A 23,606-nucleotide genomic window follows, 5' to 3' on the forward strand; every position below is an offset into this window, starting at 1 on the left:
GTTTTCAGTGGTAATGTGCAAAAAGGAAAAAAAAAAAAAAAACCACAAAACAAACTGTCAGCATCCAAAACCAGTATTCTCTTCTTGGCTTTTCTGAGAGCTATAAACAATTGCCCAGACACCATGGAGGTGTCCACCTTGGAGCATATTTAAGACACATGATCCAGGAAAGTGCCATTGTGCCATCCCAACTGATTTTTAGCATTTTTTTATACCAAGGAAAAGAAAATAGACTCAGTGTAACAAATTAGCCAGCACAAGCCAGGGCACCACAGTATCTTCTTAAATGTAAAGCAAACTAATCCACTGTCCAGATAACTGAGAAATGGTAAAGCCCCACTTACAAGGAGGCTACACACTTCAGGGAGCTCTGGGAGCAAGTCTTAGCTAGTAGGAAAATGTTGTATCTTCACCTTCAATGACAGCAAAATTAAAGAAATGTCACTTTAGTTTTGTAGCTCATAAAATGCTAAAGTTACAAGCAAACTTGTACATTTAATGTCTACCTTCGTTTTAGGCAAGTCCCAACCTATTTCTTCAACTGGGTTTCCACATCTGTGTGTATCATGGAGTGATGATGCAAATCTTGTACATAAAACTTAGAAGGATTTATACTCAAGTGTTAATGCTTAGGAACAAATTATTTATGTTCATATAATTAGTTTTAATGTGTATATCACTCTGGCTCTTCCTCCATCGAAAAGGGACAACATTCTGAGAAGAACTTATCAAAACAGAAAAATTTGCTTTCTTAAATGCAGAAACTCCAGTGACCCTTTGGACAGTGAGCAACGCAATCAGACTGGCTGCAAATCCAAGTCATCCTTCTATTTTTATTTTTCTGAAAGAGTTTTGGGGTAATAAGACCACTTCTAAATATCATCCCTCATTTTTTAGGCAGCCATGGTTTCCCTTTAAGCACCTGATGTTATTAAATGTTGAAGATGTAGATATATTGATTAGATACAGTCCAGGACAAAAGAACAGTATAGGAGAAATAAACACTGCTCTTCTTCTGATTAAGGTCTCTGTATAGGTGCACAAGTTGACTGACTAGCCCTTGATTAGAAAAGCACCACAGGGAATTAAAACTCTGCTTACTCTGTAATCCTGTTTTATTATTTAGAGGGAGGTGACTAGGCTTTATCAAATAAATGGTTTAAAATTAAGCATGGCATAAAAATTGGCTTCAGTTACAAATGCCAAAGACAGTAGCCATTTGCACTGCAAACAAAATATATTTATGTAAAAAATTATGGGTATTTTAAAAGTAATTTTGGAGTAAGAGTGGTATTACTTTTGCACATAATACAGTAAAAATATAATTTTCAGGTCAATCAAAATAGCTAAAAACTTTGGTGAATTTGGAGACAACAATCAGAACTACATTAAATAGATTTTTTTTAAATCAATTCATAAAGTCAATAGGCCTTAATCCCTTAATCCTTCAACATTCTTGTTTTGCCCTGTATGTTCTTGAGTGAGTAATAGTTTGAGTTGGGAGATCAAAGGGTTAATTTGCTTTTCAATTGGAAAATGACTCAGAGTTACCCTTTATTGTTAAAAAAAAAAAAGAAAAAAAAAGAGTGGTGTGTGGGTGTAAGGTAGGGGAAAAGAGCCAAGAAAATGGATTCACTAATTGGGGTTTTCACCTGCTGTGAGTCTAATTGAATACAATGCTTTAATTGTAACTCAAGGAGAAAGAAGATTATGCAAAGTATGAGAAATTCAGACTGGTTTTTAAATTCGTATTACTTGGCACTATTGTATGGGAAAGAAGACCAGCATGATAATAGCAGCATCAAGCTTCTGTTGAGGCAGGCCAGGAAGCTCCAGAAACAGTGAAAATTGAAGGAATGTGTATCGGGGAATCAGTGCTAGATACTTCTGAAGGAAAACAAACCACTTTTGCTGTGAAACGTCTGGCCTCTGGCTACCCGGCCCTTTGTATGACACGAGCAGCTGCTCTCTCCTTGCAGTGAACCCTGAGGTTCCTCCCAACTAGGATGAAAATCATCCTATTTCAAAGACTTAAGGAGAGTTTTGTCACTTCTTAAAACTCGGCTAAAAATGAGAAAATGTGAGAATGCTGATATAACACAATTGACAGCCTTCAGCCAGTTTATTCATGTCAACACTAAGATGTAGTTAGAGCAATTGATCTAATACCAGGTCCACTAAATTAAATGGAAAATTCCCAGTCTAATGAGTTTTAACATGGTGATTTATGTTGACACAAAAATTATTCCTCTATTTTCTTTTCATATTGGGGTAATATTACAGATACAAGGTCACTGAAAACTGAGTTAGACCTGCTAAAACAACCTAAATAATCTAGAAACTATGAGAATTTAGCATTTAATTCCAATATTTTTTATATTTACATTTGAGAGCCCGAGGGGCTGAACCTTGAGCGTCTCTCACATGCTTCTAGAAAAAAAAAAACAAAACTGTGGGCTTTTCTTGAACTGCTTGTTGAACTTTTCATAAAATCAGATAATCCAACTACCTGAAGCCTTAAAGTGTGCTCTAAATTTCCTGGTACTTAGGCCAACACCTTCCAACTTCAATGCCTACTGACATCCATGTAGCAGGGGTGGGATGAATTTTCCATGCTTCTGGGTGTGCATCTCCCCAGCATAAAAACAGAGAGATTCTTTTGTACATTTGAAAGGTAGAGAATAGATTTAGATTTGATATTAGGAAGAAATTCTTTACTGTGCGGGTGGTGAGACACTGGAACAGGTTGCTCAGAGAAGTTGGAAATGCCTTATCCCTGGAAGTGTTCCAGGCTGGACGGGGCCTTAAGCAACCTGGTCCAGGTAGCAGGGAAGGTGGAACTAGATTGTCTTTAAGGTCCCTTCCAACCAAAACCACCTTATGAATTTGAAAGACATTGTTTTTGTGGTGGCTTTACCAGGAAATCACAATATGTAAGGCTTGAAAAACTGCTTGGTTATGGGAAGGACTGGGAGCCTTCATTAGGGGAGACTGGCCACCCTGATTCGAAGTGCTTGTGATACCAAAAGGAGATTTTTGGCTTTTATTTGTGTAATGCATATTGCGTAGGAATCAATACAAAGAAACATTGCAACAGTAACTCAGCATGAGCAAAACTATTTCTCCACTGACAGATCCAGGGGAGAAGCTCACCCTTCCTCCCTTGCAGGGCGAAGGCAAGCCCTTAGAAATGAAATTACCTGATTCCACTCGTGAATAAACCACTCAGCATTTTAAGCACCAAAATTAAAGGCTGAGGAAAAAAAAAAGTGCAGGTTAAGGCCCATTTCAAATCTGTCAGGATTCGGTGCATATTTTAGCTAAGTTTTCTTCCCAAGCCCGCTGAAGGCGAACTGATTAGCCGCCTTTCAGCACACCCCTCTCTCCGGCCGGCCGGCCAGCGCCAGGGCAAAGAACACCCAAAAAAATAAAAAGGAAGTCAAAGGAAGCCCCGAGGGCTTCCTCCAGAATAGCTGCACAGCCCCGGGCAGACCAGGGAGGGGCGAGGTGCCCTCAGCCGCCCCGCAGCCGGGATGAGGGGGCAGGCTCGGGGCTGAGGGCGTTCAGCGCCGGCACCGCCGCCGGGCGGGAGCGGGGCGGGGCGGGCAGCGCCGCCTCCTCCTCCCTCCCTCTCCCTCTCCCTTTCCCTCCATCCCTCCCTCGCTGCCGCCGTCCCTCCCTGCCGGCGGGGCGGCCGCAGTGGCGCTGAGCGGCTGGGCTGGGCGGACGCGCTGTTTCTGCCTCCGCGGCGCCGCCGAGCAGCCGCCGCCATGAGGGAGCAGCTCCGGGGGTAAGGGCGGCGCGGGCGCGGGCGGCAGGTGCCGGCGGGGCGCGGCCCGGGGCCATCCCGCGCTCCGCGGCGGGGGCGAGCGGCGTGGCCGGCCGCCCTCTGCGCCGGGCGGGCGGCCGTACCTGTCATCGCCTACACGGGAAATCGCAACTTGCCGCCGGCTTTCTTCTGGGAACTTGGAAGGGCGTTTGGTTCGGCGCCTTTTCCCCCGTTCCCGAGGCCGTAGTTGGGCGCTGGATGCGCCCCGTTGGCACACGTAGGAGATGGCGGTGTGAGCGGCACGCACGCGTGGCACTACCTGTGCCGGTGCCTGTGCCGGTACCTGTGCCCGTGCGGGCTGGAGGGGGGAGAAGCCGCGGCAGGGAGTCGCGGCCGTGCCGGAGGTGTGGGATGCGCGGCGCTCGCCTCGTTACCCCGCGGGTTCCGCGGTGCTGCGCGGCGTCACCTGCGCGGAGCATCGCCTGTGGGGCAGCTCGGGTCGGGCGTGAACTTCAGCGGAATTCCTGAAAGCAAACGTGCTCGGGGGTGTATGGCTTCTTTCCCCCCCCCCCCCCTGTAATTTCATGCTTAGAAGTAATCTTTCAAGTTAATAGGTAGAAGAGGCTGGGAGGGGATTCCCTCCGGGCGGTTGCCCTGCAAGTGCTGTATTTCTTGTTGCTGTATGGCACCTTATATTACCTTTTAATAGCTGCTGTAAAACATCTTGCAGCCTGGGACACCGGAGGTGTTTTGCACCGGAGTTGGGCAAAGAGGTGTTTTTTGTAGGCGTACGTGTGCACAGCTGGGGAAGCGAGGAACCCGGTTCTATCGGGGATCTTTGACCTTTTTAGCACTAAGGAATTGTTCAAGGCCATCGCTTGTCTAAGCCTGGATTTGACAAGACCCTGCAGTGAAATTGCTTTGGCAGAAGTGGAGAGGAGAGGCTTTGGAAAGCAAATAGATCAGCTGAGAGTGACAAGCCGGGGGGGCAAGGCTCGCTCAAACCAAGCCACTGAGCGGGAATCTGTTCCCCTGACAGAGCAGACAAAATAAATGTTTAACATCAAGGGGAGGAAAAAAGGTTTGCTATTCAGTACTTGACAGCTGATATTTGGCCCTTCTCCTGTTTTTCATTTCCAGTATCGGCAAGAAACTTTAATATGTATTGGTGCCTGCCTTCAGCAGTCTGATAAATCTTGCAAAAGCCAATAAAACAGGCTAAAGTCAAATTCCTGCTGAAGAGACGCTGATCCTTGGCTTAAACAGAAGTAATCTCTGCACAGATCAGTAGTCTCTAGATTTACAGATGAAAACAGTAGTTCTTTGTAAAGCACAAAGGAGTGCCACCTTTTTACATTGCTAATACTTTCCATAGCACTAACTTGTTTTAGCTTAGGAATTAATGAAGCACTGTAAAAAGAGAAATATTAAGTCTTTCTTTGCAATCACTGTCATATTCCGTTGAAAACATTTTTCTTTTAAATGAGAGGTAGTGTCTATTCATAAAAGCTCTTTCAGTTGCATTTAGGTTAGATTAGTAAAATCCAAACAACTATCATGTTTACTTTGGCTTTTTGACAACAGTCATGAGGTGGTTGGAGTAACATTTGATTCACGGTAAAGACAGAAGGTGAGAAGTGTTGTAAAGCATGTTGTTGGAAAAGAGATGAGTTCAGAGCTTTGTACAATACCACTATAATTCTGGCACCTTTTTGTGAGTATATGTGACTGTTTATTGCTATGCGATATAATTTTTTATTCTGTGCACATCTATGTGTTTGCACATGTTGTTCTTGTCGCATTTGCTAATGAAGGGTGTGGGGAGAAGTGCAGCAGAACTGGCTCTGGTATCACCAGGGAACGAGCTGTGAGAGTTTAAAAAGGACTCTGCAGTTGCAACCTAAAATTCTACTCTGGAGCTGAGCAGTGAATACACAGGACCTAATTAAAAAAAAAAAAAAATTGAAGCAGTGAGGGAGAAGAGATGCAATCAAAAACAGTTAAAAGATTTGTGAATGTTATGGCATGGCTGGTGCAGGAGTGTTGGGGGGGGATTTGTGCAAGAATTTGGGTGTGGGGGAGTGTTGCTTCAATTCCGTTCCTCCTGCTGCTGGTGTTACTCAGAAGTAATATAAAAAGAATGAAGAAAAAATGACTGTATTTTGTCCAAACTGATCAAGTCATAACAAGGGAACTGTAATTCAGTCAGTGTGTCTGTTAGGATATCATCTCTTGATTTCGGGTTTCGAGTCCTGTGTGTTGTTGGCTCTGCTGACAGTGATGAGAGACAAATCTCTCTGCTGTTGGCAGAAACGGAGTTCACACAGGTATAGTGTGACAGAATTCCCTACATAAAAATTATCCTTGCAAATATAATATAATCATCCTTTAATGAAGTGGTCCTGTGGTTCCCAAAGGATGTATCAAGTGAGGACTGTGCTTTCATACCACCGAATTGTCACTGTGTTTAGTGTGCCAGTCACACCCATGCCAAGATGCCACCACTAGCCATTGCTGCTCGTCTTCTTTTCAGGCTTGGTTTTAAATTCCTTTCCACTTCTACAGCTCAGATCAGGTGAGAAAGAGGAAAATAAGCCAAGTGAGTGGACTTACATTTTTATTTGTTTCAGAATGCCTGTGATTTAAAAGCTAGTGATCAATTTAGTTGACCTAAATGTAGAGCCAAATTGAAAAATATATCCTCTGAGCATGTGCAATATTGCAAAACTGCTGGCTGTGTGTGCCAATGTCTTTTTGAGTTGGTGGTTTGTTGGAAAAGCATTTTGAGTACTTATTTCTGCACATATTCTCACTCTGCTTCAGCTGCTGCTAGTCAAGAGGACTCAGACTACACTTTTGACGTCTTTCTGACTTGCAGGCTGTAAAGGGCCTTGTTCACCAGAGTTTCAAACTCTGGCAAACACTTTGCTGCAGATCTATTAAGGATGCTACAGCATTCCCAAGTGTGGTTGAGGCTGCCTGAAACTGCTGAGCTGGCATTTCACTTCAGACGGTGCTCACAATAAGGGCATACACACAAATCCTCCCCCACTGGTCCAACCCCAGAGCTCACAATTAAATGGCCTTTGAAAATGGCAAAGAGGCTTACGAAGAATAGACTTGATGGAATCTAACCTTTCCTGGAGCTGCCCTTGTGTGTGGAATAGTTGATAATTTTCCGAGCTGAAGACGTTGAGAGGCGAACGCCTTTTAGCTAGAGCAAAATATCTGCAGCCTTCTTGTGTTCTGCATGTAAAGTACCAGCAAAGTCTGCCCTGCCTCTGTACGGCCACTCAACCTCCAGAGTTCCCTTCCAAGCCTTTGCTTTTTCCTGCAGGAGCACAGAGGGGTGCTGGGGGCTGGCCAGGTGGGAGCGGGGTGGTCCCTGCCGAGGGTGGGATCCAGCAGGAGCAGGGCACTCTGCCCCTTGGGTGCTCACTGCTGGGGAGCTGCTGGGGCAAGAGTTAGGGGCTCTACTGGCTTGACTTTTACCGTCTTACAAAAGGAATATTTCCACTAAGTTGCAGTGAAGTTTCAAATTAAAGCAAGAGGGGAGATGTACCTGCCCTGCAAATTCAGTCTTTGTTACTTGAACATGAAGCAAATTAAATCATTCTTTACAAAATGTGCATTTCCCGTGATAATTAATCTTATACTATGAAAGAAAACCATGCTGAGTAGAGGTTTGGGGTTACTGGTATTAAAAATATCTGAAACCAGTTGGAGCCCAGTGTTTCTTTGGCAAAGAAAATTTTATTTAAGAGGTCTTACAAAAGCAGTTGTGTATTCAGCACTAGTAAATGCCGTAAGCTTAAGCCGTACACACTAAACTCACTGATGCGTGGTTAGGCCTTATGATAAAAAATAAAAATAAAAAATTCGGTAAATTACTTACTGGTATAACTTTGATTTTTGGTACTAGTTTTTCACATGAAGATGATCCTTTTGTTCTTCTATCCCACGCAAGCATGTTCTTCTATCCTACACAAGCATGTCCATAATCCTAACTATATTCACCTTTACCAAATATCTGATGGCTTTTAAATGTTTTCATGGGATATCAGTTTCTTTGAAGGCTGCCTAGTTGACAGCTATGGAGTCTGAAATTATTTAGTTTGTCCATACAACAGTTTGGGGCTACCAAATTCATTTCATACAGCTAGGATGTTATTTTTGGAGGCTTCTTGTAACTGTCCACATAAATTCTTTTTCTCATTTTTGCTATGTGATTCGGCACACAAACCACGGTACAGTTCCTTTTCAAACATACTCTGTTTCTGGGGGTATCTGCCTGGGGGTAAGCAAGCCAGGCTGGCCAAGCTCATGCCTGGGGAACTATTGATAGCTGATGTTGGGTGCAAACAAATTGCAACTCCTGGTCTGTAGGTGTGAATGTTTGTTTGGGTCTGCAGCTGTTCACCTGAATCATGACATTTCTGGCCACGGGGTTTTCTGCCATGAATGCACTTCCATCTTCTTTTCCTTTGGAATGCTGCTATATCAGAAGAGGCTTCTCACAGTTGAGTTTTTAGGACTGAAGCTGTTTCTGTTTTTATTCAAAAATATGCTTTACACCTGGATGTGATAAAAGGTTCTGGTGTTACATTCTCCCTGCAGAACCTGCCTGCTCCAAGCAGGATGGGAAGTGCGGGAGCTCAGATACAGATGGTTCAGATCCACAGATTTTCACTTGAAGCTACCCAGTTTCTGGGAATAAAAAACCAACCAACCAAAAAAAACCCAGACCACGCTGAGATTTCTGAATACAATTGCATCCACCTCCCTTTTCAGGACTCATTTTTAAGAGGGCAAAGAACAAGACTGCTTTTGCTCTTGTGTTGTCCTTCTCCCGTTTTCACTGCCTTCAGCCACTGCAGGAATTGAGAAGGGGCAGGAATGCTGAGGCTATTGAGACAGGGCTTGTTTAAAACCCTGTGCTCAACTAGGACAGCTCTACAGTAGAGTTTTTTCCTTATGCTTAGTACTTGTGATCCTTTTCATTCTTTCTTGTAGTTACAGAACAAAATCTGAAAATATTATATATAGTAAGCTGCTGAACATACAGAGGTTACTGGGGTAGTAAGTATTCAGAGGAATCAAATAAATAGCCTGTCTTTTAAGGCCAAAATTAAATCATACTAAAAAAAACCTGGCACAACTTTCTTTTTCCTTGAGTAGAGGTGGTGTTGAAGTGATGCATTGGAAGTTTTATCTCTTCGTAGTCTATAAAGGGTAAATGTGCACTTGGGAACATCAATGTCTCAAAATGAGAACTCAAGGACTGTTTGTTCTCTAAAACAACCTTGTTGTGTCAATGTTCCAGGGCACAGTGCAGGCCACAGGTGCTGCTGGGTGGTGGTTGGTCTCCTGGAGCTGGAAGCTGTGTGCTCCAGGAGCTGCACAGTGCTGTGGGTCAGGTCCTGTTCTTCTGCATATGTTCTCCAGAATGATGTGTGCGTGTTGGAGCCTGTATATCTGCTTTTAAGTACAGAAATGGCACTTGTATTTGCTAGTAATGTTATGCTACAAACCTGTTCCATATATATATATATATATATATATATATATATATATATATATTTTTTTTTTTTAATGGAGACTCATGGTTATCTCTTAATACAGCTGAATTCTCTTTGAATTGAACAGGACTTTACTGACTACAGAACAGATAAAGAGAATTTTCTTTCAAGCCTTCTATGTTAATGGAAACATAATCATGTTAGCTATGCTGTCATTAAAAAACAAGCTCAAAATGTATAACCCTAGGAGATGTGAGTTGCTACTACATCCACTAACACTTCATTCTGTTGACTTTCTCACGCTGCCTGTCCTTCGGCAACACGTTGTGTTGCAAAGCTGGAGGCTGCTGACCTCAATGCAGAGACTCTCCAATTTACATTCTGGTCATACTGCAACATTTCATAACCCCTCTTCAGCTTTTCCCTGGCTTCCCAACAGCTGCCTAACCCTGCACAGGACCTCCAGGGCCAGGGAAAGGGCCTGGGAGTCCCAGGAAACAAGCGGAGCAGCCAAGAGTCTGTGCTAGAAGAGATTGTCACTACAGGGTGCAACATTGGCTTGAGAAGTGGTGTAAGCTGGTGGTGGATCAGAAGGCTGTGGCTCAGGGATTTCAGCACAGGTGTCTGGAATGAAAGGAAGGGTTGGACCCACTGCATTGCGTGGTTCTTACCTACCCCATGGGAAAGGGTTGAGAGAGCATGCAGGGGAAAGGAAGTCAAATATGGATCTCAGTGTCTGGTCAGAGTTTCCAGAAACTCTTTAAGAACTAAGCCCTTTCAAATGTCTGTCCTCTAGTTTGGAGCAACTGGAGAATGACTGGTACAAAGCAATGAGTTCTTAAGAATTGATGGTTTGCAAATTCCCACAACATTGACATACTTGCTGTCTTTTTAATTAGCACTACTTTTAATTTTATTTCATGAGTCCTTGCCTGAATAAAGCGCTCCAGGTTAATGCCTCTCATTGAAGGAAGACAACGCCTGGCACTGCTGAGCCCCCCACCGGGGCAGCCCAGGCTGTGGGCACAGATCCGGCACGGTGCTCTGATGTGCAGCCTGCATCACTGCTGTGAGATGGAGGGAAAAATTCTCTTTACTAACTTTCATGTTTTGTGTTGTAGCCATGAGACGCAAACGACCTGCTGGGATCATCCCAAGATGACTGAGCTGTACCAGTCATTAGGTAAGGCATTTCTACCAGATGTTTGGTGCTTTTATTTTTTTTTTTTTCTTTCAACTGAATGATTTGCTAAGGCAAAGATTTCCAGAGGAAGCAAACCAAAATTGAGTGAAAGAGAGAGGCAGAGCTTTCACCAATGTTAAAATTTTCTGCAAGGGAAATATAAAAGCACACATTTCAAACGTGCAGTAGAAAAGAAATTTATTTCATTTAGCACATTTGGAATGTACACTGGGTTTATAAAGTAATTTGGGTGTATTGTTACAATCTCTTTACTGAAAGACTGGAACAGAAGTTAGAAAAAAAATAATCCTGAATCTTTTCACTGTCTAATCTGCTTTACAAAAGGCACATGAAAAAATCAAACCAAGCTGCTGTTAATGTTGACTTTTGGATGGTGGGAAGCCAGTAGAAGCAATTTGCCAAACTGTGTTACCACTGCTTTATTTTTAAAGCACTTTCAATACTTGGAAGGCATAGCAGCTGTCATGATGTCATTTTGAATACCCAAATTGCATGCTTATTATGACTTCAGATGTGCCTCTCTGGTGGAGGGTTTTATTTTTTTTTTTTCATTTTTTAGCAGCTTTGGAATTTATTAACAGAAGCACATCTACAAGATAAAATGGGTTAATCTATGCTCTAGTGTAGGCTGCTTGGCAGGCCATTTAATAGCTAACTCTTTGATTTTAATGGTTGTGTTAATAAATAATAGAGGGTATAATAAAAATTAAGCTATTTTGCTGAAAGAAATATCAGTAAATATGCTGCATTCGTAAAGGAGGTTACGTTTGTACAGCACATGTACATAAACCAGCTTGAGCGCTAGGACTGTCAGATCTAGCATTCTGTGCAGGCTTATTTGCCATGGTGAAAAATAGCTTAAATTACCACCTGCTAAACTCTAGTTTAGCTGCTGAAAACAGTCTAATTATGCCAGTGTAATCTACTTCAAGCAAACTCAGGTATCTCTATGGTGCTCTGCAGTTCAAGGCATGCTAAAAATATTGTAGAGAAGTGATATAAAATGAAACGATGCAGTGCAAAGATTTTTTTTCCTTATAGTATTAGCAGTGTGGCAGCAGTTGGTTTAAAAATTAACCAGAATGCAGGTTTGTATGCCAAAAAAGGAATATAAAATGTGTAAGTTCAGGCTAACCAAATGCAAAAGCAGACAAGCAGGGACTTGACATTTAATTACAACGTATTGCCCCATGTGTCTCCTTCATATTTCTGCTCTTAAAGTGAGTGGTTTAAAAGTTTCAGGACAAATGGTAATTGCACTTGCAGACATCCCTTTAATACAGGTAGGTCTTCAAATGGTTGCCTGTTAATTGAGTGCACTCTGACTCCTCAGCTGCCTTTGATCCACAGATTGCGTGGTATTGCTGATACTGTTGTTGGTCAGACCTAAAGTCCTGTTGCAACTGCTTTTCTTCTGCTAGTTCCCTGTTTCAGCCAGAGTACTCTTAAATACCAAGAAGTGAAAAGGTAATAAGGGAGAAAAGCGTCCTGATAGATTCAGGTCAGCAGTTCAGAAGATGTGTGACTGCTGAAGTCAGTTTGCATTTAGTTTAACTGAACTTTATCACTGAGTGTATCACCCAAATGTCAGGAGTTTAAGATGGCCTTATTTTTTACTGCATAAAGGAGGAACGTGTTCAGGCAGATTTTGTTTCTTACTTACTTGTGAACTTTCTTTTTCTCCTGCTGCTTTCCTTTTCAGGAGCATTAAATCTCAAAAAAAGCAGTCCTCTATCTGGACTGTTCTGTTTCTTTTAGAGTTGAGACCAAACAGTCATTATTGTCAGAGATACTGATTTTAAAAAAGCATGCATAATATGTATTTTTATGAGTAAACTGAGATGTTCATATGTGGGTACAAAAGAGACTAGACAAGGTGACTCTTTGTGTACTGCCACATGGGTGAAGCTTTGAAGAAAGTGCTACTGAATAACCTACCGATTTATTTTATTTTATTTTTGAACTGAATGTAATCACCATTGCCTAACTCTCACACAAGCTGCATAATACAAGTATAACCCGTTTAGTCTTGAACAGAGCCCTTGATGTATTTTCAGTGCTTTGCTTTGCCTCAGGTCAAAATGGTAATAATGGGATGTTTGAAGTCTTTTCAGACTGTTCAGTAATATATTATCTGAGAAGATGTTATTAAAGTCGATTTTGTATTGCATACTCATTATATCTTATTATTTTACCCTTCATTAGGATCCCAATTTTGTTTCTAATTCATATAAAGAAGCTAGTAAAGAGCTTAGTGTGTATGCCTTTTTAAAAATCTGGTAGAAAGCATGAATTTGGCAAGCGGGTAAATGCAAAAAAGTGAGACCGAGTACATCAATGCTGTCAAGAGTTTTCATTTCCATTTTCCAACTTCTACACTTACCCAGTATGGAATAATTGTGCTATGTGATGCAGCTCTCTATACATGCCAGTATATCATAATTTGCTGCAGGATGATTACGTCTGATTTAAATTCTTACAAATTACTGAAAGCTTAATTTTTTAAGTGAATGAGGAAGGTGCATCCTGGCACGAGGTAACATTTCTTACCAGTCTCTGAGATGCAGGAAAGAAGAGTAGTAGTAATCTTCACATATCCAATTCACACACCTCCAAATTGTTGCATTACATTTTGCTAAAATAGGTGAATTTCAAGTGAGACTTATTGGTCGATTTTTCTGTCTTTGGAGGTCTGGGTATTAATCAAAATGAAGCTAAATTACTTGGGAGCATTATTTAGTACTAATAAAAGAAGGTAGCGATGTGCTGTGCACAGTCCTGTAACCTCTTCAATTAGGACTGCATCAGAGACATGAGGAAGAATCTACAGGAAGAAATTACACAATAATCTGCCTATGAAGGAAGTATTCTCAAATTCTCTTGGAGCTCATTTGCTAAAACATAGCTGATTATAAACATACTTGTCAAATACTTGATTGAAATTATGTATGTGTATCAAAAAATTTCCAGCTGGTGGTTCTTTCTAACAGAGATTTTCCTTTTAAGACACTAAGGTGCTTGTTCGTGACTGCTCTTTATTATTTAAACAATGTAGCATTTTATCAGTGTTAATGAAAACTTTACTCAAGTTGAGCAATTTTTACACTTTTTTAAGTTATGGCTACTTAAAGGTACATGACAAGCTGTCTATATTGAATAATTTCATTGCTTAATGCTTAGTTGAAATTGCAGCAGGAATTAAATGTTGGTACACATTAAATGAAAAAAGAATAATATACATTAAGAACATAGAGAAGAAATAAATGCTGAAATAGGAAAGGTAGTAAAAATCATTATATGTGAGCTTCAAAGGATCAGAAGCTGACATCCCTGGTTTGTATTTACACCATTATGAACCACTCCTATTTTCTTCTAACTTCCTTCTGAAGGTCTTCAAAGAATCAAGAACTGCTCCAGCTGCTTTTCTTTCCAAAATTAGTTCCTCTGCATCAGATCTGCTCTTTTTACACTGTTCTTTTACACCCCCTTACAAATTTTTTCATCCTTCATGATGACTCCAGGGCATCACTGAAAAGGGAATTTGCGTTGTTTCGCTGTCTTGGAGACCATGGGCCTTTGCATGAGGGAAGAGACAGAAGGAGCAGGAATCACAAAGTGGTCTGAGTTTGCTCAATTTTTTCAGATTATCTTCTGAGAGCGAACATTTAATGTCAGACAGCTTAGTTCTGAATAGCAGTGTTTTGCCTTTAAGCTGAGAATGACTCCAACCTTTGCTATGATGGCCCAGGAGGACTTGGCTTGTCGTGCCATATTGTTAGTGTCCCCTCCTCCAGCCTTCCTATGTCATGTCCTGTCAGTAGAAGTGTCCTCAAGGTGCATTAGTGTCACCGTGAACAGTAATTGCAGTAGCAGGATGCAGTCAGAAATGTTGTTTATCAATCCTAATTCACCAAGGCAAGGCAAGAGGGTGAAAACCACCCTCATCCTTGCAGGCTGCAGTGCACTGGTGACAGCTCTCCGTTTAATTTAGAGGATGGGGGCAGTTCTCTATGGATTACATGAAAGAAATGTCAGAATTGCTTAACACAAGGTGGGAGAATGCTGGAAGGCACCTCTGAGATTTCAGCAGCAGCTGCTGTGTTGGTCTTGTGGCTGGCTTCTCTTGTGAGCTTCTGACTCCCAGTGACCAAGGCTGACCAGCTTCATTCTCTTTGATTTGTGTATTTTGATTTGTCTTTCTGAAACTGCCTGGAGAGGCTGAACTGCCCCTGGTCGCCATTACAGTTTGTATTAGCAACTACTAAATCATGTATTTATTATGAAGTTTTATTCATATTCAGCTGTTTTCCATGTTTGCACCAATAAGACCCGTGCCTAGTGCACACATCAGTCATCTGAGTTCTACTGCAATCCAGTGAGATTATCCATATGGCCTCTCTTTAAAGGTTGCTTATTCACTCATGTCCTTTTCAAGCCTATTTAAAAAAATAGGATTGCTTGGGTTCAGTCAGCCTTGGCCAGTAGTCAGTCTAGAGGAGGCCATCTTTCTGTGTGGTTGAGTCCTTGCAGCACACACCTCACAGACAGTAAACATAACTGTGGCAGAGAGGTAGAATTTAGGGGTGACAGTTAACCTGACCTCCCTTGAAAATGAAAGTACAGGTGTATTAGCATGAAGGAGGCTCTTCTAGAGAGAATGAAGGGCTGTTCTGTTACAGAATATTACCAGTATGGGAACATTTTGCTTAAGGTAACTGTGCTCTTGAGTTGCAAATGGACACTTTTTATTATTATTTTCTGAAGTTGTTTGTAATTCATTTATTTTAGGATTTTCCAGTATGACTGCTTCTCACCAGAGTACATGAAAGGTTTCTGAACCTGTGGAGTTTCTGACTGCAAACTCCACTCATGTCTCAATCCCATAATGGGATGAACCAGGTGTACATCAAATCCTGTCTTACATTTTTGTGCTTGCAGAAAAGACACTCCATTCTAAACCTCCCAAAGGTCCTGTCAGTTGGTCTGATGACAGGGATGCTGGCACATGCTGTAGTGTTCAGCCACTGGGTCTGGATGCAGTCAGTAATATTGTGGTGCCCTGGCTACCTCCCACTTGTTAATTTGCAGAGACACTGTTGGCTTTTTCACTCAGGTGGACAGGCTTAGTACAACGTGTTGGATCATTTCATGAAGAGTGGTTAAGCTGTACATAGAATAACAGTTTACTGTTATTTATTACCAAAATAGTGTAGATGATAGCATTAGTTACTGTTATAATAAAAGTCAATGGCTGAGACTCAGCTGCTATTAAGCAGTGTTACTTGATTAATTTCTTTTCTTTGTGCATATGTGTCATTTGCATTTTAAAACTGCAATTCCAGAAGAGGCAATATATGTCACTGTAGGGCACTGTTAAAAGATTAATTTACAGGTTTTGGGCAGCAGGAGGAAACCCAGCATTCTTACCAGCCAGACAGGGAATCTCAGCTGTATTGAAACAATGTGAGCTGAAGCTGTTTGAAAAGGCAAGAGTGCCACTAATGTCTGATGAAACATGGAAAATTTAGTGGAAGGAATGTAGAGGAATTACTGTCTATTCAGGACTGTCCAGTAAAGAGTTTTTAACATCTGTTAGGAAGGCATTGCAATTCCCAAAATAGGTTATCCCCAGGCAGTGTATTTATGAGCAGTCTATGAGCATGTCACAAGCTGTGGCTGAGTAGGGCTTTCAGGTCTCTAGGTAAATCACTAGAGGTTCACATTTTCTGTCTTTGCGCCTGAGAGTAAAAAAACCCTCAGAACACTGTAAATCTTATAAAATGAGGATGAGGATTTGACCTGATGACATCTAATTTCTTTAAAAGAATTAAGTTGTTAATTTCAGGTTAATACCACCTGAAGCATGTAAGCTGCTCATTTCAGTTAGGTGATGTCCAGACAGTGAGATAATTGCTGTCCATAGGACCAGGTGAAGGGTGTGTGTTTTGCCCTCATTAACCAAAAAAGCAATTTTAATAACATTCACAATAATATAAACAAGAACCCCCTCATCAAAGTAAGGAGGAAAGGTAGCTTCCTGGTACAGAGGAGTTTATGAGATGCCTTCAGATTACATTTGGAGAGACATGAATGGTATGAACAGCCTTTGGTGGGAGGTAGCCTGGCCCATCCCAGTGCTTTTAAACACAGTGGGATGGTTCTGTCATACAGAATAGAATGATTCCAAATGGAACCTTCCAGTCACTCAGCACTCTCAGCAGATGCAGCAGCTGTAGGGGGGACTTATTTAAATCCTGTTGTCTGGCTTATAGATGTGACTCCTTAAGAGTAAAAACAAATATCCCTCATCCTAGATGCTAAACCTCTTCTTAAATAGGTTATTTTAGAAAATGTACTGATTTTATTTTTTTATTGCTTTCAGTTATTTTACAAGCTATTTTTTGCAGGAAAAGCTCAAGAATATGAGAATATATTTTCCTCTTAATATGCCACTCATATCCCAGTGTAAAATCCAGAATTTAGCAAGAGAGGATTTTAAAAAATAAAACCAAACTGCAAGATTTTATTTGACTACTGATCTGTGTCAGTAGTCAGTGAGACATTCCAGCAGGTGGTTTGAATCACTGACCACTTCTCAGATGAGTAGGTTTTTTTGCTTGATTATGCACTAGCAAAAAGATGTGCTGTGTGTAATTGCAGGTATTGCTAGAATACTGTGGAAATAGAACATGGTCCTTATGTTTTGCGATTTCTCTCAACATGCAGAATTATGCAGAAAATGTTAGAATTTAATTATCTTATCATCTTTCTACAGTATTTCTGATTTGAGTTACTCCTATCAGCAGTCTGAACTGAAGTACCCTTCATTAAAGCTGCATTTGTAATAAAAGGACTCATTCTTGTTCACTGTTATCATCTTATTAGATAGAGAAAGATATATATTCACTTGAACAGAGGGGTCATCCATGGCTGAGTGATGGGAAAGTCATGATTTTTCTTTTTTCTGGGATGTAAATATGTCACCAAATACTCCTTCATGATCCTTTCTTCTGTTGGTTCCTTTCCAGGGGCCAGGTGACCTGTTCCACTGCATCGTTGTTTCAGACCATAAACAAATAATACTCTTGGGCATTTACATGGTTTACAGCTTGAAAGTTGCCTTCTGAGCAAGAAGAGGGAGTATTGTTAACAATTTGCAAAAGTTGCACAATACAGCAAGAGCTTTCCAGCCCTCTGGCCACTCAGTTCAGAGGATGAGGGGGTACATACTTTCTAGGAGTGGGAGGAAAGGGTTGGAGGAAAACTTGTGCAGTGCACTGTTCTCCTCAACATGCTCTGAAACGATAAAAGCTCTGGAAGCAGGGTTTCATGGGTCCTAACTCTTCCAGTGGGCTGTGTGGGGGTGGAGAAAACTACATTTTTTTTCCATTAGGATCCAGGAAAAAAAAAGCAAAAATAATTTCACAGCACAGAGAGATACTGGTGTTTCCATAGGCTTTTGGAAGGTTGCTGCTGCTTGAGCCCCCTTCCTCCCTCCTCTGCTTCTTGCCAGCAGGAGCAGCTGGGGTTTGAGCAGGCAGTGTGTCTGTGCTCCTCACTTGAAGTCCCCCACTTGATGTCAGGGGCAGCTTTATGTCCAGCTCTCCCCAGCCCAGGGCCAGGACTCATTCCCTGGCACTCTTGTGTTCTGTGGTTCATTTAAATGGGGTCTCATCCAGCAAGCCAAATGTTTTGAACCCAGTTAGGAGGGGCCTGGGCTCCTTCTGTTGCTACCCAGAGCAACACGTTTGTTCCAGCAGTAGCCCCAGGGGAGGAAAGGCACCACTGACAATTGCATAGGCATAGGGAGGGGAAAAGTGAAATCATTAAGATCCAGTGATCTTGAAGTGACTGTCACCATCTGGTAAGACAGCTGTCTATCAGAAGCGTGGAGATGGTGGCATAAGGAAGACAGAGGTGAGCAGTTGGCACAGGGACAGTAAGTGGGTGCAGGCTGGTCCTGGTGACAGCAGCGACGGTGGCAGTGGCGGTGTGCGACGGCTCAGCCTCGGCTTGCAGAGCCAAATGAGCAGCGGGGCTGCTGCTCTTCCAAACCTGAGATGAGGGCTCCAAAACGAGCACCTGGCATTGCTGCTTCATCATTTAGAGCAGATGCTTCTTGGCAGCAGTGTCGTTAAGGTTGATGATAAATTCAGTGTGTATTACATATACAGGAAAATAGATGTAAACTGTAGCACTTCCAGGATTAAATGTCTTCACGGATTGTATTTTCTGCCTTGATCGAGGCCTGAAATATGCATATATATTTACTCACATTTCTGAAAATGTAAATAATAAATAGATAAGCTTCTTTCGGAGCACTCAGGGAGAATTTAAGAAAGGCTTCTTCATTTTGTCAAATGCTAGCCATAATATTCTTTTACAGATTACAAATACAGATTTGCAGCAAGGGTACAAAATGTAATTGAATTCATGGTGTGTTTATGAGAGACTGCTTTATTAATTTCCATTTAAGACAAATTAAGTCTCTATTTAACTCACTGTATTCTACACCACATAAAGGACCTGTCAGGATGATGGTGAGAGACAGAGCTGGCAGGAGCAATACACAGAAGTGCCCATTAAAAAGGTGTATGCAGCTGTGCAAAGAAAAATAAATTATATACAAATCTGAAACTTCCTTTCTGCTCTAAGACATGTTTCAGAAATGTTCCACAGCTTTTATTAAGGTATTCAAAACTACTGAATTATCATACCTCATATTATTCATTCAGAACAGCTTAATTAAAATTAATGTAATTGAGACTATATTCCCTCTGCTACCTATACCTGTACAGCATTATAAATTATGTTGGGATAGTTATACCCAAGCTACCACATTTCAAACAGCTTTACAGCACCTTAGCTTGTATGCCAGCAAGGAAATGTTTTGTCTTTCCCTGTTTTTCATCATATTCTTTCTCTAAGAGTCTGTCAGGTTAGAGGAAGCTTATTGAGCTAAAGGGACCTTTATTTTGAGCCACTACATTTTTCCTCTAATGTTCTTTTTATATTTACGTTGTAGTTTACATTTTCTAAACACTTTCCCATCAGTAATTCCTTAGGCTCCATGGGTTTCATCAGTAAATTAAATGCATTCAGCAGTGTTGTCAGATGCTGAAACTGGCTGGCACAAGCAGTGTATTTCTGTTCTGGAAAACCCTTAAGTTACAATATGCCAAGCAATGTCTTGGGAATGATCCTTAGGCTGCACAGGAGTGTATGTGCCCGGGAATTAGTTGGGTAGGTGGCAGAGCCAAGAGCGTGCATCTCTTTGTTCAGTGGTGGGTGGCTGCCCTGTATTTACAAGTGTGTCCCCTGCCACTCCTCAGTTCCCAGTGCAGCTGCTGGCAGTGCCCCTTGGGACCAGCTTCTGTGCTCTGGTCTGGTGTGTCTTTGTCCCCACAGTGGCCAGGAGGTTTTGCAAGCCATGGTTAAAGTATTCAGTGGGGACTTGTGCTGATGTCCTTATTTTGTTAAACGTATGAGGACAGCTTTGCAAAAGTTGAACCAGACAGTGTCTCCCCACCTGTGTGCCATTCCCTGTCACGCTGCCAGAGCCACTGGCTGCCTGCCATTTTGCAGGTGGGGACCTGGAAACTCACCTGGCTGGGTGAGCTGGCTTCTCTCCAGAAAGGCTCTACATCTCTGGGCATGGCTGGGGTCTGCTTAGGTGGAAAGCACAGAAGTTTAATTGGATATTTTTAATGAGTTTTCTTGTTTTAGCAGTAGCTGAGAGTCAGTTGTTTTTTCCTGGGCATAGGTTTTCCCATGGGGCTGCCTGCACACAGCCTGGCTGGTGCATAAGGTGAGCAAGGAAGAGTTTCAGGGGCTTATCTCCCTCACAGTGCCTTCGGTGTGAAAAGCTCTGCAGTATTTTCAGACACTGCTGCAGTCACTGATGTTGTCCTTTCAAGTGCTCTTTAGTTCAGTACCTTTGAACAAAAGGAAGTAACACTTTAGGACTTAGTGGGGTTTTTTTGAATGGTGGATTGCCAAGATTTGAGGTCTTTAACTCAGTGAAATTTCTAACAAATTTTTTTTCCACCTCTGCTCTTTTAACCAACAGGTATAGTCTTGTAGTTCAACATAACAACGTATTCATGAGTCTGGTTTATTTCTAGTGTGTAAAGCTGATCATTTATTCTGATATTGCCTCCCTACAGCTGACCTGAACAACGTCAGGTTCTCGGCGTACAGGACTGCCATGAAACTCCGCAGGCTGCAGAAGGCTCTCTGCTGTAAGTACCTGCCTGTGCCTCACCCTCTGCCAGGAAGGCTCCAGCACCGACACACAAGTTTATTCACAGATTTCAGACACAGAAAAACACTCCCACACGTACCCCCAGCTCTACATGGAGACCTCTCACCTGAAGGGCCTCCTGCTGCCGCCGGTTTGCACGATCATTACAAAACCAGAGTGCTGGGTGATCTGCAGATGTGTGTACGGCAGAGCAGCAGTTCGGAAATAAAACTGAACATCCTGTACATATTTCTTATCTTTACATGCTTTAGCCAGGTGTTTTCACTGTGCCATGTCACTGTGCCATGTCCTGTGTCAGCCACAGCTTTGCAGCCGAGGAGCACAGTTGTGGTGTGTTGGGAACAGTGAGAGCTCGGGTGAAATAATCGCTTCAGAGCTGGAGCTGCTGATGGTTTGTTAAGTTGAATCTTGAACCCTGAGGGATTATTGCCTTTAAATGAGATCATCTCAATAAACATTTAGCTTCATTTTTTCCCCAGCTTTCAGTTGTGTTGAAAAGTCTCTCATCAGCTGTTACATTAGTGATGTGCATGTTCGAACATTTTAATTCTCCCAACTGCTGTATGTTATTCTACTTTTCACTAGAATTACATTTCCTTTTCAGCTTATTGTAACCTGATAGCTAAATAATTCGCTGAGAGTTTTCTTGATGGCCAGTCAGTTGCCAAAGCAAGCAGTTTATTAGGCAGTCCAATTGGGAGGATTATTAAAATATATTAACATTCACTGTTTGGCACTTAATTACAGGGTTAAATTTCTGACACAGTTGCAAATGTCTCAACTGTTGATTTATCTCAAGTTGGATTTGTGCTCACATGCTTTCTGGAACAGTGTCAAACCTCGGTATTTTTGAGCATGTTTACTTTTAGGCTTATAAGCATGGGTGAATTCCGCTAAAGTGTGCAGACTTAATGTCTGAATGTATAAAAAATAGGGAAAAAAAGGGAAAAAATAAACAATAAGTGAGAAGTCTTGTAACATAATGACAGATTTCAGTATGAATGCAGTGACAAAGAAGGAATTAGGATGATTAGAAATATAAACATATTTCCATGGTACAGCACTTCTGACACACTCATTGTGGAAATATGGTATAAAGAAACTGGAGTGATATGCACTGAGAAGTATTCATAATCAGTGCAGCACGGAAGGAAACAGAATTTTTGGAATTAACTAGCTGGCAGTGCATAAGTATAACTTGTAACAGGTTTTTATGACTGAAAGTGCAAAACTTTGCATCTCATTTTATCTGTATTAGAATCATACAATATTCTGAGTTGGAGGAAGCTCACAAGTATGCTCCAACTCCTGGCAGGATGCCCCAAGCATCACACCACGTGCCTGAGAGCACTGTCTGGATGCTTCTTGAGCTCTGACAGGCTCGGCACTGTGACCACTTCCCCTGGGGAGCCTGTTCCAGTGCCCAGCCACCCTCTGGGTGTAGAACTTTTTTCCAATATCCAGACTAAACCTCCCCCAGCACAGCTTCAGACCATTCCCTTGTGTCCTGTCGCTGGTCACAGAGAGGATATCAGTGCCTGCCCTTTGTCTTCCCCTGATGAGGAAGTTGTAACTGCAGTGAGGTCTCCCCTCAGTCTCCTCCAGGCTGATCCCAGTGACTTCAGTCCCTTTTCACAGAGCTTCACCATCCTCATTGCCCTCCTTTGGATGTTCTTTAACACCTTAATGTCTTTTCTGTATTGTGGCACCCAAAGCTGCCCCCAGCACTCGAGGTGAGGCCGCCCCAGGGCAGAGCAGAGCAGGACAATCCCCTCACTTGCCCAGCTGGTGATGCTGTCCCTGATGCCTCCAGGACAGGGATGTCTCTCCTGGCTGCCAGGGCACTGCTGGCTCACATCCAACTTCCCATCAACCAGGACCTCCAGGCTGCTTTTCCTGGTGCTGCTTTCCAGCCTCTCATTCCCCAGTCTGTCTGTACATCCAGGGCTGCCCCATGCCACGTGCAGAATCCAGTATTTTCCTTATTGAATTTCACATGGTTGGTGACTGCCCAGGCCTCTATTTGGTGAGGTCTCTCTGCAGAGCCTCCTTGACTTTGAGGGAGACAACAGCTCCTCTCAGTTTTGTATCACCTGCAAACTTGCTCAGCATCCCTTCCAGTCCTGTGTTCAGGTCCTTTATGAAGATGTTGGAAGAGCACAGGGCTGAGGATGGAGCCCTGTGGAGTCCCCTTAGTGACAGCTCACCACTTTGATGTCCCCCCCTTCACTGTGACCCTTTGTGCCCCATCTGTGAGTCAGCTGCTCATCCATCACATGGGGTGTTTTTCCACCTGGGGGCTGGACATTTGGTCTGGAAAGATCCTGTGAGAAACAGTATTGAAAATTTTACTGAAATCCAAAAACATGAATGAACTGGCTTCCTTTGGTTAATTATCTGGGTTACTGTGTCGTAAAGTACTTCTGCTTGAGGAGGTGGTGGAGTCATCATCCCTGGATGAGTTTAAAAAAAGACTGGATGTGGCACTCACTGCCATGGTTTAGTTGAGGTGTTAGGGCATGGGTTGGACTCGATCTTGAAGGTCTCTTCCAACCTATTTTGTGATTCTGTGTGATTCTGTGAAAAGGAAATTAAATTTTTTAAACAGGACTTTCCCCTCACAAACCTGTGCTGGCTGTGACTCTGTGGTCCTGCAGGTGTTCTTCAATAACTGATTCCTACAATTAAATAATTCTGGATTCGTCTTGGACTTTTGCATTGGGTTTGTGTGGCCAGATTGTGGTAGCGCGTTGTGTCTGGGGGTGGTTTCTCTAAGAATCTGCTAGAAATTTACCCCATGTCTGGCAGAGCCAATGCCAGCCACCTCCAAAACAGACCTGCTGCTGGCCA

General features: G+C 42.4%; 1 protein-coding gene across 23 annotated transcripts in view; it reads left to right on the forward strand.

Annotated features, from left to right (window-relative positions):
* The window catches only part of DMD (dystrophin), a 1,145,450-nt gene that overhangs the window by 1,057,440 nt on the left and 64,404 nt on the right, over positions 1 to 23,606 (forward strand). For 19 of the 23 annotated variants that reach the window (XM_064407380.1, XM_064407383.1, XM_064407377.1 and 16 more), the window contains 2 exons: positions 10,410 to 10,471; positions 20,659 to 20,733. In XM_064407380.1, the coding sequence (XP_064263450.1) occupies positions 10,410 to 10,471; positions 20,659 to 20,733 (137 nt within the window). Of the gene's footprint in view, positions 1 to 3,636; positions 3,791 to 10,409; positions 10,472 to 20,658; positions 20,734 to 23,606 lie in introns of those variants that run through there. The other 4 variants (XM_064407399.1, XM_064407396.1, XM_064407400.1 and 1 more) reach the window with 2 other exon arrangements.

This window comes from Passer domesticus, chromosome 2, assembly GCF_036417665.1.
Source record: "Passer domesticus isolate bPasDom1 chromosome 2, bPasDom1.hap1, whole genome shotgun sequence".
NCBI lineage: Eukaryota > Metazoa > Chordata > Aves > Passeriformes > Passeridae > Passer > Passer domesticus.